The sequence below is a fragment of the Heloderma suspectum genome, chromosome 1 (assembly GCF_057233095.1).
Source record: "Heloderma suspectum isolate Gila_16-S chromosome 1, 16-S_ref, whole genome shotgun sequence".
Taxonomy (NCBI): Eukaryota; Metazoa; Chordata; class Lepidosauria; order Squamata; family Helodermatidae; genus Heloderma; species Heloderma suspectum.
This window is the reverse complement of record NC_139458.1, coordinates 94,984,912-95,001,270: the sequence shown is the minus strand read 5'-3', so window position 1 is coordinate 95,001,270 and position 16,359 is coordinate 94,984,912. Positions and strand designations below refer to the sequence as shown.

The window sequence follows — 16,359 nt, the reverse complement described above, 5'->3', positions numbered from 1 at the left end:
CCTTCAAAAGTATGCCAAAGTTTTATGTGCCTCCACTCCCAGGCTTTTGTGCCACCACCCACAAGTCTGCACTAATGTATCAAATTGGGGTTTGTAGTTAACCCCCCCAACTCTAACATTATTGTATCTCCTCCAAACCTATACCAACATTTTGTGCTAGTTTTGTGCCATAAACCCTGAATTTTGTGCCACCCGCCATTATCCAACATGCCCAGAAGCGGGATCCTGGTGAACAGATAAAAACAAACAGTAACTACAATGAGTAGCCAGGAGTAGGAACACTTGTTTGCTATTGGGTTAACCACTGGGTTGTTTAGCTCCTAAACAAGCCATCGGTCCAGGTTCGGACATCACATTCTGCAACCTATGAATGAAGTGATTGTGGGTTTGCAGTAAAAGTGGGAGCAATGAGCACACTGCAGGCAGTGTGCTTGTTCACTTGTGCACGACAACCCATGATTTATTTAACCAATGGGTTGTTGTTACGTGCAAATCAGGTAATTGTTGGATCCTCTCCAAGCCTATGCCAAAATTTTATGCCGATTTGTGTTTGTTGCCCTATTTTGGACTGACTTAAATCCTGCTACCCCTATTATGGACAAACTGAAGTTCCCAGATTGTTTTCAAAGGCAAATGCACGAATGACACATTGCAAGGACACACTGGAATACATGGCAGGAATCCAAACAGGAGGTTACCAGAGCTTGGATAACTGTAGCAAGGTTGTCTCTGTACAGATAGTACCACAGTTGGTATATTAGCCTAAGCTGTTAAAAGGCACACTAAGAGCTGGATCCATGAAGACCCCCAAACTAAGAACCTGATTCTGTAGGGGAACTGCAACTCTCTCCAAACCAGGTTGAACACCACTGAACTGGTGAGATGATTGGGGACTTATCAGGACTGTGTCTCAGTTATTGGCCCTCATCCAGTCCATTACTGTGCCCAGACACTGGTGCAGAACACCCAGACTCACCTGGATGAAAAAGAGAGGTAGAGCTGGGTGTCATCCACATATTGATGACATCTCACTTCACATCCCCAAATAACCTCTCTCAGCTGTTTCATGTAGATGTTGAACAGCATGGAGGGATAAAATAGAACCCCATAAAACCCCATAGGATAACTGTTATGGGGCAGAGCAATAATTCACTGGCACCACCTTCTGAAACTGACCATCCAAGTAGGAATAGTATCACTGCAACAGAGTGCCTCCAAGCCCCAACCCAGACAGCCTACTGCAAAAGGATACCATAGTCAATGGTACTAAAAGCTGCTGAGAGGTCAAAAAAGAACCAACAGAATTGCACTCTTGTCCCTCTCTTGGCAAAGGCCATCTCATAGGGTGACCAAGAACATTTCTGTTTCAAAACAGGGCTAGGGCCAGATTGAAATGGATCTAGAAAATTTGTTTCATCCAAGAGTGCCTGGAGTTGATCAGCAAGTACTTATTCAGTTGTTAGCAAATGGCCAATAATTATCTGTATCTTCTGGGTCTAGGTTAGGCTTCTTCAGGAGTGACCTAATCATCACCTCTTTCAAAGAGGTTGGTATCCCCCTGCCCCTCAAGGAGGAATTTACATTCTCCTGGACCAAGCTGGACATCCCATCTTTAGTAGATGTAATAAGCCAAGAGGGGCGAGCGGACGCATGCAGGTGGTCAGACTTGACCAAGCATCCTCAGGCTTCAGCCTGGAACTGATTCAATAACAAAGGACCAGACATTCTTCTCAATATCTCCATTAAAGGAACTGCATTAAATGTGGAGTCTATGTTGCAAGCGACTTTTACCTTCAAGGTGTCTCGCAAACAGGTCACAGTGTACTACCCAAGGGTTCCACCATATCTCTACCAGGGCCAGATTGCAACAAGCCTCTTGTCACCGGGACAATACTGAGAAGATGTAATGGTAGTGGAAAAGAACTCTTAAAGACAATCAAATAAATGATAGTAACCATAGGATAAATACAACTCGGTACCAGGTTGATCGGTGTTTTCCTAGTAGCCTCATTGCTACTCTCATCATCCCCTTGAGACAGTGAGGCTGCCTTGTGCCTTGAGCCTATGCCCATTCCTTCTCATCTGTTCTGGGCTTGTAAACATTGGCTGAGTCTCCCCTCCAGCCCACCACCACACGGGCTTGCTCTTAGGTATCTTGTTTTCCTGGTCACTTTTCCTGCTCTTGCTCAGCTCTGCTCTCTTCTCCCTTTTCTCCCCCGCTCTGCTTTCCCTTCCCGACTACTTTCTGCACACCCGTGTTCAGGCTTGCAACTGCTGAGCTCCTTTCTACAGGCACACAGTACTCCCAGGCGGCCTCACTTCTGGCCAACAGTGTCTGCAGGAGGCAGCTGGTAAGTAAATCAAATGGCATGTCATATGTAGAGAAATTACACACAAGCAGAGGCATGTAGACACACTGTATGCAGAGCTACACATGATCAGAACTTTTAAAAGGCCACAAGAACACTTGGCTGTTTTTAGAAAGCACTGGGCGTACACTATTTCACACATACACTTGTACATGTGTAGAGACACTTTGTACTTATATTGAGTGTAATGTGTAAAAGGAGCGAGAGACCAAAGTTAGTGGTCAAGAATGCAACTCTCCAGACCAGTGGTGGAAGAGGCCCTGCCATAGCGAAGGAATTTGATTTCAGCAACAGCTGAGAGGATGTGACAATATTGGTTCTTTATTTTTGTCCAGGACAATCTGGGTATGTCAGTTACACAGTGGGGTGGTGGCACAAAACTGTGGTACAGGTTTGGAGGGGATATATATATGTCCAAGTATGATTACACCATTATATTTCCTGTTTCAACAAACCTGAACAGTTTTTAGTCATGCCTTATGGTACTTTGTAGGTGCTTTGTAAGGGGGAAAAGTGGCAAGGCTCACACTGCAGTAGAAAATGCAGGATTATCAAGATCCAGACTGGATCCATATTCAAAGAAATGTCTACCTGGTATTGTAACAACAACAGCAACAACACTGAAAAACTAAAATAGCAATTGTCTCTGGGAGTGAGTGACACATTAATTCATCTTTCTTATTTTTGAATGACTCAGCAAAGGTGCCATACGTCACTTGCTGAGTAAATGTCTCACCTGTTTGAAGCAGTAACCAGAAGAACTTTATGTGCATAAAACAGCTTTCCTTCCACTAGAAAAGTAACATCAGACATATCTTTGTTATTTAAAAAGTGAGGATCTGTGTGGGAGAAAGAAAAAAAGGGCAAGGAGTTTAAGGATGCTTCACTCTGCGGAAACATAACCAAAAACAATACCTTCAAAGTCACCGCTGGTGAAAGCTTCACTGTCTTACCTAGGCGAGCTGGGAGTGTCTTTCTGATTTCAGGAATGCCGGGGATGGGGCTGCTTCCATAGCAATGGGTGAAGATAGCTGCAAGTTGGTGGTTGATGGAGTCATTCTGTGAATAAGAATGAATGGAGATCCTTAGAGCACTATTAGGGCCTGGTCTCAGGCCAGTCAAGAGTAGTTTATTTTATTTCCGGTTCTCCTACAGTTCATAGAGGAATATGAAGGGAAAGAAATTAAAATTCAGCTCTCTGCAGAGAGTACAATACTCACATAGAGGGATAATTTTAGAATCCATCTTTTCTAGAATCCCTTTCTGCTAAGGAAAATAAGTTATATGAACCCCACTGAGTTGGCAAGATATGTATGGAGATGTAACCCCCACTCTGGGAGTGGTAATCTTTGCAAGTAACTAGTTGTACACCATTAGAGCTAGATGGAGACTAAATGAAACAAGACCGCTATTTACTTCTGTAAAAATAATAGGGCTATTGAGAGTTTTTGCAAATTGCATGTACTAAATTACATGTATACAACTGTGTGGCAGAAATGTGGAATAAAAATATTTTTTTAAAATAATATTTATGGGGGGGGGTGTCTGTGTACGCATGAGTATGAATGAAAGCCTTTCTTCAAGAGCAAACTCACTATAGATTATCTCAATTTCCATTAGAATAAGGGTCTCTACTAAGAAGGAGACGACTTTGGGAGCTTTTCCTTCTGATCCCTGTTAATGTTGTATTAAACAGGCTCATGTACACAGAGCCACAGTGATCCCTTGCATCCAGAATTAATTGGGGTCCTTATGCAGATTTTCATTGCTCAAGTCTGAGCAAATTATATAGATTAATTGCATCTCTACACCGGCAATTTATCGCACATTCATGATTGGCCAGTCTTGGAAGTTTGCAGGTCCATTACATAATGTTGTAATCCTCCAATGATTTTACCACCATTTCCCCCTGCCTATCCTGTGTTATCCCGAAATGGAAAAAAATGCAGTGTTTTTTCAGCCTGCACAACAGGAGCGTCATGGTCTGCCCATGTACTTCTCCCATAGTGCGAAAAACCCGCTTGGTTTGGGGTTGTCTGGGGCGTGGTCATTACGACAATGGCAGCGACGTTAGGGTAGTGGCGTGTCCATATACTGACCTGCCGGCTTGCTGCCATGCCAGGTGGCCGCCATACCCTAACTAAATGAAAAGCAGCAACTTTTGCTTCCAATTTCGGCTGCTTACCCTACAACACAGAATGGCCAGCATGCTGGCATGCCAGCATTCCAGCAGTTCACCGGGAAGCCGGGTTTGGGCAGTTCGGTGGAGAAGGTTGCTGTTCACCCAGATTCTCTGGCAATCACAACCAAACCACCAGTAATCTGTGAGGGGAGGGAAAGGGGCAGGAACCAGGGAGGAAATATTGCGATACCCCCAGTGTGTGTAATGGCTTTTCGTAGAAAAGTAGCCACCCCATGAAAAGGTAAGGAACGGAATATAATGGGCTCCTCAACTGTGTAAAGGAGCCCTATCTAATCCCGCTATGAAACTAGATGGAGAAAGCCTCGGTATTGACGCAGATTTCTGCCCCTGTGTGATGAACCCCATAGATATAGATGATATAGATATAGGTATATGCTGGATTTTGAGCCAAGAGCTGCATATCTGCATATAGTGTTAGAATGGATTACTTTGCTGGTTCTGAGGATTTCGAACATAAGCTGCAGTCCATCATTAACCAGCTCTTCATTGTAGTCTTCTTCCTTAATGGTGACAAATTCCCGCAAGAGATTTTGTACCACCGAGTAGCGAGACTGATAAAAAGTTGTTCGGAGCGACTCAATCCACACATGGAGCTTCCATGGGATTCCTGGGACCATTGAAAGACAAATTGAAGATGTCTCTTAATTACTGAAATAACTGGACAGATGACAGTAAAAAATAATGGCAGGAAAGATACACATTTCTGTTCTGGAACTAGATCAAAGCAAATGATTTATTTGCATATTTTAGTCTCTGGCAGTGGCAAGCCAGATCACACTGGGAAGCTAACTTAGAGGGTATGATAGGAACTGTCATCCCATGCTTTCCCCCAACATCTGATAATGACCTGGTTCACATGATCATCACAGCCCACCATGGATTATTTCGGCCACAGAGGGTTGTGCCATGTGCCGGGCGACTTCTGAATATTCATCTGAACCCAGTGAAGGTGGGCTGTTGGCATGGTTAACAACCTCAGAATCCATGGGCTGTTTTAGGGTTGTGGGCAGTTTGTTAACCACAACAACCCACCCTCTCTGGGTTCAGATGACACAACATGCCACAGTCATGGGCTAAACATTCAAAATGGCTGCCAGCACGTGCCACAGCCTACCGTGGCTTAAATAAGCCATGGTGGGCTGCTTGATCATGTGAATCCACTGAGAGATGTAATGCCTCTGAATGTGTGTGTAGGAGCTGGGATTCTTCTTTTAGGAATAAACATAAGATAAAGAGAATAACAGAGCGTGGAGTATGGTCCTGCATATGCACCATCTTTATGCGCATGGTCGCTGCTGCTTCTGAGTTGTTCCCACACTGATCCTGCTGTGACAATATTTGCAACTCTCATGAAGGCACATAGGATGAATTGCATGGTTGTTTCTCACGCTGAAGAGAATGAAAGGATGTGTATGTAGCCCAACACGTTTCAGCCCTGAACCATAGATTGGGGCTTCTTCAGGAGTTAATATTTCTAAGAAAATACCTGCAGAGATCTCAGAAAGGTTTTTCTCCAAGATGAATCCTTTTGGTCACAGGATTCATGCGGGAGACAAACTTTTCAGAGATCTCTGCAGACATTTTTTTAGAAATATTAACTCCTGAAGAAGTCGCAAAGATATGGTACAGGGCTGAAATGCATTGGGCTACTTCAAAGAACAAAACTATATATAATATATACACACATACACAACATTCTGAGACTTTGTCTCATTCTCTTGGGTTATTCTGGATGTTCTCTAGTTTTGTTTGACCCTTGTTTCTCACACTGGCCGCAAACTCACTAATGGATAGATGTCACCAGCATAGTACATAACTATGCAGTCCACCCTAATCATGGTGCAAAATGTTCAATACACAACTGACAACGTTATGGGAGCAATGCCAAGTCTGTGTCAATCATGCCACTGAAGGTAATGGATAAGCGGGGCTTACGTCAGGGTCAAATTACACTTTAGTTTTATTTATTTTTTCTTTTGCAGTTTTGTTATACCCTGCATAGCAAGAAGAGGCTTAATTTTTCCTTCTTCAGCCACACTATTACTGATAATTCCCCTTCCTGGTTATGTGACTTAGACAAAAAAGCCCCCATAATCAGTAAAATCACAGCTGGGGAGAAAAGGATTAAACCTCTCCTCTCTACACAATGGAGTTCCCAATAAAAAATGAGACTCTCCCCAGCTGTTTAAAAAAAAAAAAGTGGGATGGGGGAAAGATGTAACTGCTAGCTAGATCTTTAAAGTAACATGTAGTTTGACCTTGAGCAATCTACTCTAAGGTAGAGTCATTTATACACCAGTTCCTATAGATCGACTGGAGTAATATTCAACCCACAACATGCCACAATTGGAGAGGAGGTGCACCACAAAACAGCACTTGCAGACTTGAGCAAGTGTGTTATGTCACACGCTACAGGCGAGATGAATAACCAATAAAAATCACTACCTTCTCTATTCACTAGCAAATAAGCAACACCTATGTAACTTCTTTGTACAGCTTGTTTTTCCTAACAGTGCTAGTGTAAGGTGGATAAACAATTTCTATTTAAAAAAAAGGAAAACCTGTAAAAATGATTTAGCAGCTTGCTTAAGGCTGTATCACACCATCAATAAGACTAGAATTCAGATGCTTTTGTTCCTTTTAAAATTTCCTTTTCATTATAATGATCAAATGCAAAGCAAAGCAGGACTCCTATAGCTGGAAGAGTTTATAAGAGAGGGGATTTTACCATATGTGATTTGTCATGCAAGGGTGAGAAAAGCTGCCAAAACAATCCCTTCTACATAACTATTTAAAATATAGGATCCTAGTCTTTCTTTGCCTCTGGTCAGCCCAGAACAGTTTATCTAGTGCTTTCAATTTTAGTTCAGAAAGACACAGCATAAGATGGCAGATATTTTTACATTACAAGAAACACCCAAGCTTATATGATGAGATGGTAATTCAGTACTTGTAGTCTTTTTTCTCTAATGCTCCAGAAATGGACTTTTTAAGGTCTTCAGCATTCTCCCTAAAGGTGAAAGAATGGAGCTATCTGAAGTTTTAAGAACCAATTTCACAGCACTTGAGAGTGTTCACAGGTGCGTGGCTGGGCAATTCTGGACAGTCAATCTTGATTTCAGGGAGATTGTGCTAATGCTAAAGCTAGATTTCCCATTTATTTACTGCCAGAGGTTTATCCGATCACTGAAGTGCAGTTAATTTGTGCAAGAATAATATATTTCTCATAGTACACAGAGGTTGTAGGAGCTTCAGTACTGATTCAATACAATATAATCAGTTCTTCAGCTTTCCTAATTGACTTTTCCCATGTGTTGTCCCTGGAATAAATTACTGCTGCAGCTAGATGTTTACAACATACACAGTGAGATCTTTTGCATGGATCAAATTAGGTACAGATGTAAAATGATTTCCAAAATCCTGGAATCTGCATTTATTTATTTGATGTACTTTTGGAACAAACTGCAAACAAATGTTAAAAGTTGAGAAATTACAGGATAACATTTCCCATTACTTTGCATTTCTCACGTGCTACTCCAGAAGTAAAATATTTTTTATGGTAAGAAGGACCTTCTGTCTTCTTTAGGAATAATAATCAGATGTTTTAAGCAATTTCCCAATAAAAGCTGAGTGTGTATACCATTAAGTTGAAGTTTTCAAGGATGGTCCTGTCCACTGGTGATTTCTGGGTGGGGCAACTCAAACAAATGGCAAGCAATCCTTTTCAGTTTCATTCCTTTAACTTAATGGATACATACACACACCTTTCCCTCATCCTGAAGGCTTAGGATGAGCCTACATACACACAAACACCCCAGCAAATACAGTAAAATCCCATCAAATACAGCACCACAAAATGCATAATTAGTGTATAGAATTCACTGCAATGAGATGGTTGGTGGCTTAGATGGCTTTCAAAGGGGATTAGACAAATGCATGGAAGAGCGGTCTGTCAGTGGTTATTACTTATTATAGCTAAATGGAACTTCAGTGGTATACCTCTGAAAACCTGTTGTCGGGGGGCAACGGTATATGAGGTCTTTTTCCTTGATGCCCTCCTTGTGTGCACTGTGAAGAACAGGCTGCTAGTCTGATCCAGCAGGGCTCTTGGTATATTCTCAACTACTCAAAAGCAGCCCCAAAACTTCAGCAAGGCCCTGTAGCTAAATTACCAGTAGATGAAGATGAGCCATATCAAAAGCCACAGAAAGATCTAACCAGATCATTGCCAGACTTCTATTCTTTTGGTGTTGTTGTTAGTGACTGTAAAGTACAAGGTATTGCTAGGCAGAGTTAACAACAGACACTTTGAGGGGATGTTTCTACATTACACTTTTAGGTAACTATTCCTCCAAGTCACTTCCCTGTCTGAGCAAGCCTTGTTAGAGGGCCCATTATATGCAACTAATTCTAGTAGTGTTCCTGCAAATGCATGTTTTCAGAGCTGGTTATAAATGTATTACTTAAAAAAATATATATATTTAAAGACTGAGGAGTGACTTGTGGAATGCTTCCATGTCTTACAAGGGTGAGCTGCAAGTGAGCCCTTGTTAGTCGTGAAGCAAACTTTCAGGAAAAAGCCTCCCATACCAAGCGCTCGGAGCTCCATTGTGATGTCAACGTAGCCGTGCTCGGCACTGTAATACATTGCCTCCTGCAAAGCCTTCATCCGGGTTTTACACAACTTAATCTGGCCCTCATTGGAGCTTCCTTGGCTGGAGGTGTCACTTTCCACTCCCTCTGCTAAAATCTCTTCCAGCGAGAGAACATCTCCTTTTGACTGCTGTGGCTGGGTCAGGAGCTTGCGTAGAACATTTCTGTAAAGGGAAAGCAAGAGGTACTCAGTATTAATAGGCTCTACGTATTTCCGAAAAGTGTGAGCTTATTTCGGCTTATTTTGGTAGTTTGTGTTAGTAAATCCTTACTACAGCAGACATAGGGGCTGTTTACACAACACGCTAACCCACACTCAGTGGTTGAGTGTGGGTTGTTCGTTGAATCGTGGGTTATCGTGTTGTCTGAACGCAGCCAGGGTCACTTGTTAACTATGCAGTGTGGCTTATTTTTCTTCAACAAGCCACCTTGAGAACTCATGGTTTGTTGTTGAGATGTTCAGGGTGGTTAACAAGCCACCCTGTATGGTTAACAAGCCACCATGGATGCGTTCAGACAACACGATAACCCACAGTTCAACAAACAACCCACTGTTCAAAACCCACACTCAACCACTGAGTGCGGGTTAGCGTGTTGTGTGAACATCCCCATTTTTTAAAGATGTCAAGGTGTCTTTCTGTATCAGCAAGATAAATATAAAAGAAGAATTCAACAACATTAAATCCGTTAAGTTTTTCACAATGTTGTTTATATATGTTTGCCTGCTCACATTCATTGGATATCTGTGTGTTTCCCCCCTCAAACTGGTATTATATTTATTTGTTTGTTTATCTAAAATATTTATTGGCCTCCTTTCAGGGCAGAAGCCCTCCCAAGGCAGCTTACAACAATAAAATCCATAAAAATACATAAGAGTATCCCACTCTTCATCCAAGGAGCAAGAGTAGCATTCATCAGCTTATCTCATTTTTTCATCACAACAACCCACAGCTACCCAATGAGCTTCCTGGCCCAATTTCCATCACACCCCACACATTTATGCAACAGGCATGCCAAGCATTAGTGGTTGTTCTAAATTACCACTAGCTCTGCACTCTGCACACAGACTAGGGATATACTTTTCCTGTAGGGACTACAGATGGCACAAACTTATCTCTTCCGTAAGCTTTCCTTGTGGGTTTTCCAGAAAGGAGCAACTGATGCTTTTCTGTGAAATTATGGACCTGCCTGGCAAATACTTCAGCATAGAAGTGACAACCCTAACATGGAAATATTAAGGAGCCAGAATCAGTGGTGACAACGTCTATGTCATTCAGTCCCAATGACTTGGATTCTGAGATACGTTAAGGCAAGGAAGGCTGTGGAAGGAAAGTTTCCAATCCTCTGCAGTCTACATCCCCTGAAAAGCCTTTCCAGAGGGTTGGGGGCCTTCCTGAACTACACCATGGTGGGCTGCTGGGGGAAGGGGGAATCACATGTTCAGGAGGGACCTCGGACCACCCAGAGAGGTTTTTTCAGTGGCACAGCATTTCCTTCTGCAATCTTCCTTAAAAGTTACTGTATCTTTGGATTCAAGCCAATATGTCTCAATACCTCAAAGCACATTATAATGAAAGATGTGCAGGTCAACAGTGCTCACACGCACACCCCCACCTACTTTACTGCCCCTGCGTGGGTGTGTCTGTGTGTGTGTGGGGGGTGCACACCTGTTCCTCCAACTCCTGAAGGTGGCAAAGACATGATTAGGTTGGTGGTATTTGCAAGATGGTTGCAAATGCAGTCATTCCAGGATGCAGAACCATGCCGCACATGTGGAACCATCTTGGAGAGACTACTGCTCTTACCACCCTGGGATCTTTTCAGTGAAAAAATTAAATGGCAGGAAAGCTCATCTTTACCGACTGGGATAGTAATGTTGTCCAAAACCTTAAATTGCATTCCATTCCACCAGCCAAAGCAGGGTTTTCACCATGTTTGGTCACAATGTCAGACTAAAGCTCTATTTATGCGTTCGTTCCAGGGCTAATGCACAGAAGGCAGAGCGGGGCCACAACTCCAGTGCCATTGTGCACTGCCCCCCCACATCCACAAACTGAGCACAGATGTTTGCAAAGAGGGATCTTTGCAAGAGCAGCTTCCACAGGTGGTTTACCTATGTCCATGCGCAGCAGAGTGGCTAAAGCAATTCATGTCTTCATGAAGCGAGGAGGACATCCCATTAGCTTCCAGCATACTCAGAATAGGATCTGCTCCCCTGCTCAGTAGCAAGCTGACCAGCTCATAGTTGCCTAGAAAGACAAACAATGTCACCTTTATTGGTGTTTCCAAAGATGCAATATGGCAAAGATGTAATATGGCATTGAGCAGGGGGTTGGACTCAATGGCCTTGTAGGCCCCTTCCAACCCTACTATTCTATGATTCTATGAACCCTCCATCTATTTATATTTAGTCATTCACAGTGAGAAAAGGACTTGTTTTACTGTTCAGCACCACACAATACAAGGCTACACAGCAGCCAGGAAAAGAGCATGCACAACTGGTGTGACAGACTACACCTGGGTGACCTGCTACTTTGGGTATATAGGGCAGAGGGACGCATAAGTCGTCCCAATGCCCCGCTGTGCACACCGGATATTCTGTCAGTAACAGCGTGAAGACACGTTAGCTTAAAAAATATTTATTTAAAAAACGAATACATCTGGCAGCTTTGAAAGTATCGACTTGAGTCCAGAAGCATTCTTCTGCCAGCAGAAGGCTACAGCGTGTGGGATGGGACTTCCATGTTCTCTCCTCCCCCACTGCAGTCCCCTGCACGCCTTCTAAATCTGGAGGACGTGGGGAAGAGGCAGATCTGGAGGGTGTGCAGGGGGCTGCAAGGGAGAGGAGAGGACACAGAAGTCCCATTCTGCAAGCGGTCGCCTTCCACTGGCAGAAGAACATTTCTGGACCCAAGCCATCGTTTTCCCCCACTTTATGTGTTTTGACACTTTTGAAGTCAAACTGCAACACAAATATGTATTGCAGGCTGCTGCTTTTAGTATAGTACATCCCTAACCTTCTGCTTCTGTTTCTGAGCAGCTAGCGAAAACGTCATGCTTGTTCAGACTTGCCTGCTGCTGAAGCCAACTGAAGTGGGGTCTCTGCATAGTTGTCTTCTCCGCTGTTAACAGCAGAGCCTTCCACATGGGCTCCAGCATCTAGGAGCAACTGCAAAAAAGAACAAACAGCTCACAAAGGGGAATGTAAAAGAGAAGAGCTGTCTTAGGGGAAGACCATTAGGTTGACAGCATCCACCGCTCCTTATTTCAGGTTGCTGTGGGGGCATATAGTGCAAGTTTACTTAGGTTTTCAGCCTTGCTGGTTGCAAACTACAAAGGTCTCTTCTTATTATTTTTTTAAGGCACAGCTGAAATCTCAGGAGGTACAGATGTATATTAAGGTGTGTGAAAATATAACATCATATTCCTATCGCCTTCTGAGAGAAGATGTTTGTATGTATGAACAGAAAATCACCAAGATGTATCCTTGGAGATTTTAAATTGGCTTAAATGATTCCACTCATTTTTCTTCATGGCCCCCATGCTGAAATACCTTCCCTGATATGACAAAATCTGTCTCTCTCAAATATCTGCTCAGACTCCAGCTTTTCAATTATCCCCTTACGCCAGTGGTGGGAACAATATGTCTCTCCAGATGTTGTTGGACTGCAACTCCCCTAGCCAGCATACTCAATGGTGAGGGATGATAGGAGTTGGAGTCCAGCTAGATCTGGAAGGCCATATGTTCCCCATCCCTGCCTTAAGTTCTTCATTTAACCTCTTAATTCTCATCCTCAATTGTAACCAAGTTAAGTAAACGTTATCGGCTTAACATTAATTTCTTGTTACCCTTGTCTCTCCCTCCCCTCACTCTGTTATCTTACCCATAGTCAGATTTAGATTGTAGGCTCCTTGGGGCAGGAACCTCTTTTTTGTTTTGTTTTGATTATAAGACCCATGCATCAGGCTGCAGAGCAAGGGGCAAGAACTGAAGCAGGGCTATTCTGTCACTTCTGCTGAGAGATTAGCTGCCTTTGGCTCCCCCCAAGTGTCACCTAGCTGGCAGTTGTTCCATTCCAGCTGGTTGTGATAAGAACAGTAACTCTAAGAACTAGTGCTGGAGTTGGATTTTTGCTCTTCCCTTCCCATCCCATTTTCCTTGTGTGTCATGTCTTTTAGATTGTAAGCCTGAGGGGAGGGACTGTCTCATGACTGATATTTGTAAGTTGCTCTTCAGAGACTTTTTGGTGAAAGAACAAGATAAAAATGCTTGAATGAAAGGAAGAAAGAAAAGAAATGTAATGCACTATATATCACTGTATAAATACTAAACTAAAATCATTATGGGAGTTGTACATCCTCTCTGAAACATTGAACATCTCAAAGATTCCAAGCATTTAAAGATATGGGTGTGGCCCCTAAGTCTGCATTTAAAAATTGCTCCCAGCCTGGTGGGAGAGGAGAGCGGGGAGGTATCTTACTTGTCACCAGTGAAGACATGGGTGCTAGCCAATAGATGCCTGTACACACTTCTATTGCAGCTAGCTTTCCCCAGGTACTATTGACGCATTACAAAATCTGGGAAAAATTAATACTATCAATCACAAAGGCACAGTTTGATTAGTTTTGCTGTGTGTTCATCAAGTTGCATGTGCCAGTTGCACAACTGCCAGAATACATTAATATGAGGAAATGTGTCCACAGGAATTGCCCAGGACATGTTTATTTTAGTATCAGAACTGATCATGCAATAATTCCCATAGGTCATTAGAAACTTCTGAAGATATGAGCTTTTAAAGATTAAATGTTCACAGCGGAACCACAGAGAGTGAGTAAACATTAACTGTAGTTAACATAAACAAGGCTTAGAGAGCCCAGTGCTTAATTCCTTCTAAGAAGTTCTCGTGACAGAATTCTCAGTGCTGTCTCTGGGGCAAAACACACTTATTATCTCAAGTGTAAATTAAGTGTGCCCAACCTTTGTAATACTTAAAGAGTGCACTGGCAAAGCTCCATGTCTTTGAAGGCAAAATCTCATTTGCATGGGCATTTGCATATATGTATAATTCAAAACTGAATCCACACCATCCACAGTCACTTGTTACTTATGTGAACAGAAAGAGCTTATTTCTTTACCCCCAGCTGACAACTTGCTGTTGTTCATTTTTAATTCCCACTGACATTAAAGGGAGGAGATGGCTGTATTTCAAGAGCCCACAATGAATTAACAGACCCTAGTTCTGCATAACCTTTGAAAACAACACAGAGTGTCGAATATGAACAAGAAGAGGACTTGCACAAGAGGGCACCTGATGTGTTTGGGAGGCCAAGAGTGGCTGCCTCTGCTTTTTCTGATGAGAACTCAGAAACCATACAAATGTGTGACAAAGTTAAGATCCTGACTATGCAATGTATGGATATGTCTTCAGATCTCACTAAACAGAAAATCCAGTTTTGGTAATGTAAACACATCACATTATAGCTGCTGAATGTACAAGTCTCACCAAGGAATCAGTTCAGATTTCCTTGTTACCTTGAGAAAGGGAAAAAAAGAAAGAAGCAATATGAAAAGAGTCATAAATGTAGTACCATTCAGTATTTACGGCAAGAGTGGGAAATCTCTTTCAGCCCAACAGCCGAATTCAGTTTGGGAGAAGCTCTTGGAGGCCACATACCAGTGGTGTGCAGGGCTGATGGCAAAGGGGGCGGGGCCAAAGGAACAAGGGACGGGCCCCAAAAAACAAAAACAACACCCCCCCCAACATAGTTTAGCTTAAAGCTCTTCCTGCCAGTAAGTCTTAGGAGAGACCTTTCAACCTTTGAGAAGGGAGAAGAACCTGCACAAAGCCAGGAAACCACAAATTGATCAGTGGTTCGGGGGAGGGGGGGATCTAAGGAAATCCAGAGGGCCGGATTGGGACTCAAGGAGGGTTGATGTGGCCCCCAGGCCTGGGGTTCCTCACCCCTGACCTATGGAGTTGGAGGTTGTAATTCTATGCACACTTATGCCCAAGTAAACATGCTTAGGATCGCAGTGTAAACATCATCACTCTGGGAAGAGAACGGCAACTTTTAGACTTCTCTTCTACACATTGAGGTCAATTCTGATATGAACACAGGACAAGGCAGGAGCAGCAGGAGCAGTGTGATGCCAGAATGCTTCAAATGTATGCATGGTCTTGAAAATCCCTCTATAAATGATTGCTCTCTTTCCATATCCACACATAATTAATAATACCAATGAGCCTGATTTTCAAGATGTCTCCATTGACCTGCCATAATGAATCAAGTGATCAATTCTGATCTTAAAATACTCATATGGTGGGAAGCTCCCTTGAAAACACATCCTCAGATCCATGAGTGATGGCACCAATGCAACTGGTGCATGGAAACTTTATAAACATTCAACTGTAGAAATGATCATGTGTGAACAAATGTTGAGTGATGCCAAATTCATACTATAGACTTAAACTCATTGAACAGTCCTCCCCTCTTTCTGGGGTACTGGATTTCTGTGAGAGCAGCTTCGGATCTCTATCTGAGAATTCTCAGCATCCTCACCAAACTACAATTCAGGATTCTTAACTTTGGATAGTTATACTGGTACAAAATTGATTAGGTTCACAGGGTAGATATGTCCTTGGCAGTCTACTCCAAAAGCCACAGAAACAACGAAATTCAGAGGCTGCACATCTGTAGATTTTGTTCTCACATCACATTCTTTCAAACTTCACGTTAAAGATTTATGGCTCACCTGAACTACAGAGATATGTCCATGTAACACAGCAAAGGTGAGTGCAGTCCAGTGCCGGCTATCAGGATGAACGGATGGGTATCGGGATGAACTACCAGGGACCTGGAAAAAATTGAAAGAAAGTTTACCCATTGTCATTTTTCTTCTTCTCCTTATACTCCTTAGATATATCTGAGAGTGGCACATCCTTGGTAAATTGCAACCTCTGGGAGGGGCAGGCTGACATGACTCGGAAAGTACTGCCAACACCAATCAATGCATTCAATCCCTTGGGCTTCTCTAATGCATTTACTGGTTCCCTTTGGAGGCTGCTCTTGCAGAAGGAAACATTCACTCCCTCAATTTCTCCATCACTATGCCAGTGTTAATCATGATCTCCT

The 16,359-nt window shown here is 42.8% G+C and overlaps 1 protein-coding gene across 1 annotated transcript in view; it reads right to left on the bottom strand.

Annotated features, from left to right (window-relative positions):
- ABTB2 (ankyrin repeat and BTB domain containing 2) overlaps positions 1-16,359 on the bottom strand; it is a 210,763-nt gene that overhangs the window by 12,391 nt on the left and 182,013 nt on the right. The window contains exons 7-13 of the mRNA XM_084851573.1: positions 15,980-16,081; positions 12,298-12,394; positions 11,339-11,474; positions 9,163-9,389; positions 5,001-5,179; positions 3,323-3,428; positions 3,106-3,208 (exon numbers count right to left, since the gene is read on the bottom strand). Of these exons, the coding sequence (XP_084707699.1) occupies positions 3,106-3,208; positions 3,323-3,428; positions 5,001-5,179; positions 9,163-9,389; positions 11,339-11,474; positions 12,298-12,394; positions 15,980-16,081 (950 nt within the window). The remainder of the gene's footprint in view (positions 1-3,105; positions 3,209-3,322; positions 3,429-5,000; positions 5,180-9,162; positions 9,390-11,338; positions 11,475-12,297; positions 12,395-15,979; positions 16,082-16,359) is intronic.